Source organism: Eimeria mitis, genomic scaffold (genome assembly GCF_000499745.2).
Source record: "Eimeria mitis Houghton genomic scaffold, Emh_scaff11149, whole genome shotgun sequence".
Lineage (NCBI taxonomy): Eukaryota > Apicomplexa > Conoidasida > Eucoccidiorida > Eimeriidae > Eimeria > Eimeria mitis.
Genome location: NW_024011945.1, coordinates 1 through 1,062, shown reverse-complemented (window position 1 = coordinate 1,062; position 1,062 = coordinate 1). Strand labels below are relative to the sequence as shown.

General features: G+C 47.7%; 1 protein-coding gene across 1 annotated transcript; it reads left to right on the top strand.

Annotated features, from left to right (window-relative positions):
* Positions 1-299: 299 nt before the first annotated feature.
* On the top strand, positions 300-734 carry EMH_0100110 (uncharacterized protein; the record flags this gene model as incomplete). The annotated part of the gene is made up of 1 exon (XM_038022143.1): positions 300-734. The coding sequence occupies one exon, from the start codon at positions 300-302 to the stop codon at positions 732-734; it is 435 nt and encodes a 144-aa protein (XP_037877997.1).
* Positions 735-1,062: the final 328 nt, after the last annotated feature.

Sequence of the window (1,062 nt, the reverse complement as noted above, 5' to 3'; positions counted from 1 at the left end):
TTCCTGGTCGCAGCAGCAGCAACAGCAACAGCAGCAACAGCAGCAGCAGCAGCAGCAGGAGCAGCAGCAGCAGCAGCAACAACAAAAATATTATTAATTTATTTATGATGAAGGATTTTGCTTATTTTTTTCTCCCCTTTGGGGGGCTGCTAGCAGCCCTGCTTATATTCGTGCCGACGCCGCGCGTACACCGCGCGTGTGTGTCGCTGTGCTGCTTGCATCTACAGCTGGGCCCTTTTCAGATAGGTGTAGCTGCATGTATTTGTTTATATTCTTTTATTCGATTGAGTTTGACGTCTATGAAGCTGCGTGAGGTGTATGCAGCAACAGCAGCAGCAGCAGCAGCAGGGAAGCCAGATACTCTTTCTGCTGCAGCAGCAGCAGCAGGACTCCCCCTAAAAGGCAGCAGCAGCTATCAACTGCGGCATGAAAGAAATCTATGGATCGAGTTGTTTTGTCTCGTTCTATGGTTGTTTGTGTGGAGAGCAGCAAAGCTTATGGGCCGCCACTGGCAGCGCATAGAGGCGCTGAAGGCGGAGGTGGCGCTGCTGCAGCACGAGAGACAAGTCAGAGGCACTGCAGCAGCAGCAGCAGCAGCAGCAGCAGATAGTGATGATAAGAACAAGAAAAACAACAAACACGGAGACAGTAAAAGCCCCTCGCGAGAGGAAAAGGAAGACACAAACAGGTACACACAGCAGCTGCAGCAGCAGCAGCAGCAGCAGCAGCAGTAGCAGCAGCAGAAACAGCAGCAGCTTCGCCGTTCCTATCTCTTAGACTTTTCTTTCTTCGTTTGCTTCCCCCCATCATAAATGCTGTGCCGCCCGCTATGTGTTTGTCTTTTGTCTTTCTGTTTATTTGTCTTTGTCTTTGTCTTTTTATCTTTTTTTCTTTGTCTTTGTCTTTGTCTTTGTTTTTTTTTCATTTCTTCTTTGTCTTTGTCTTTGTCTTTTTATCTTTTTTTCTCTCTTTGTCTCTTTCTGTCTTTGTCCCTCTTTTTCTTTGTCTGTCTTTGTATGCCTCTGACCTTCCGCTGCTGCAGCTGCTGTTCCTGCTGCTATT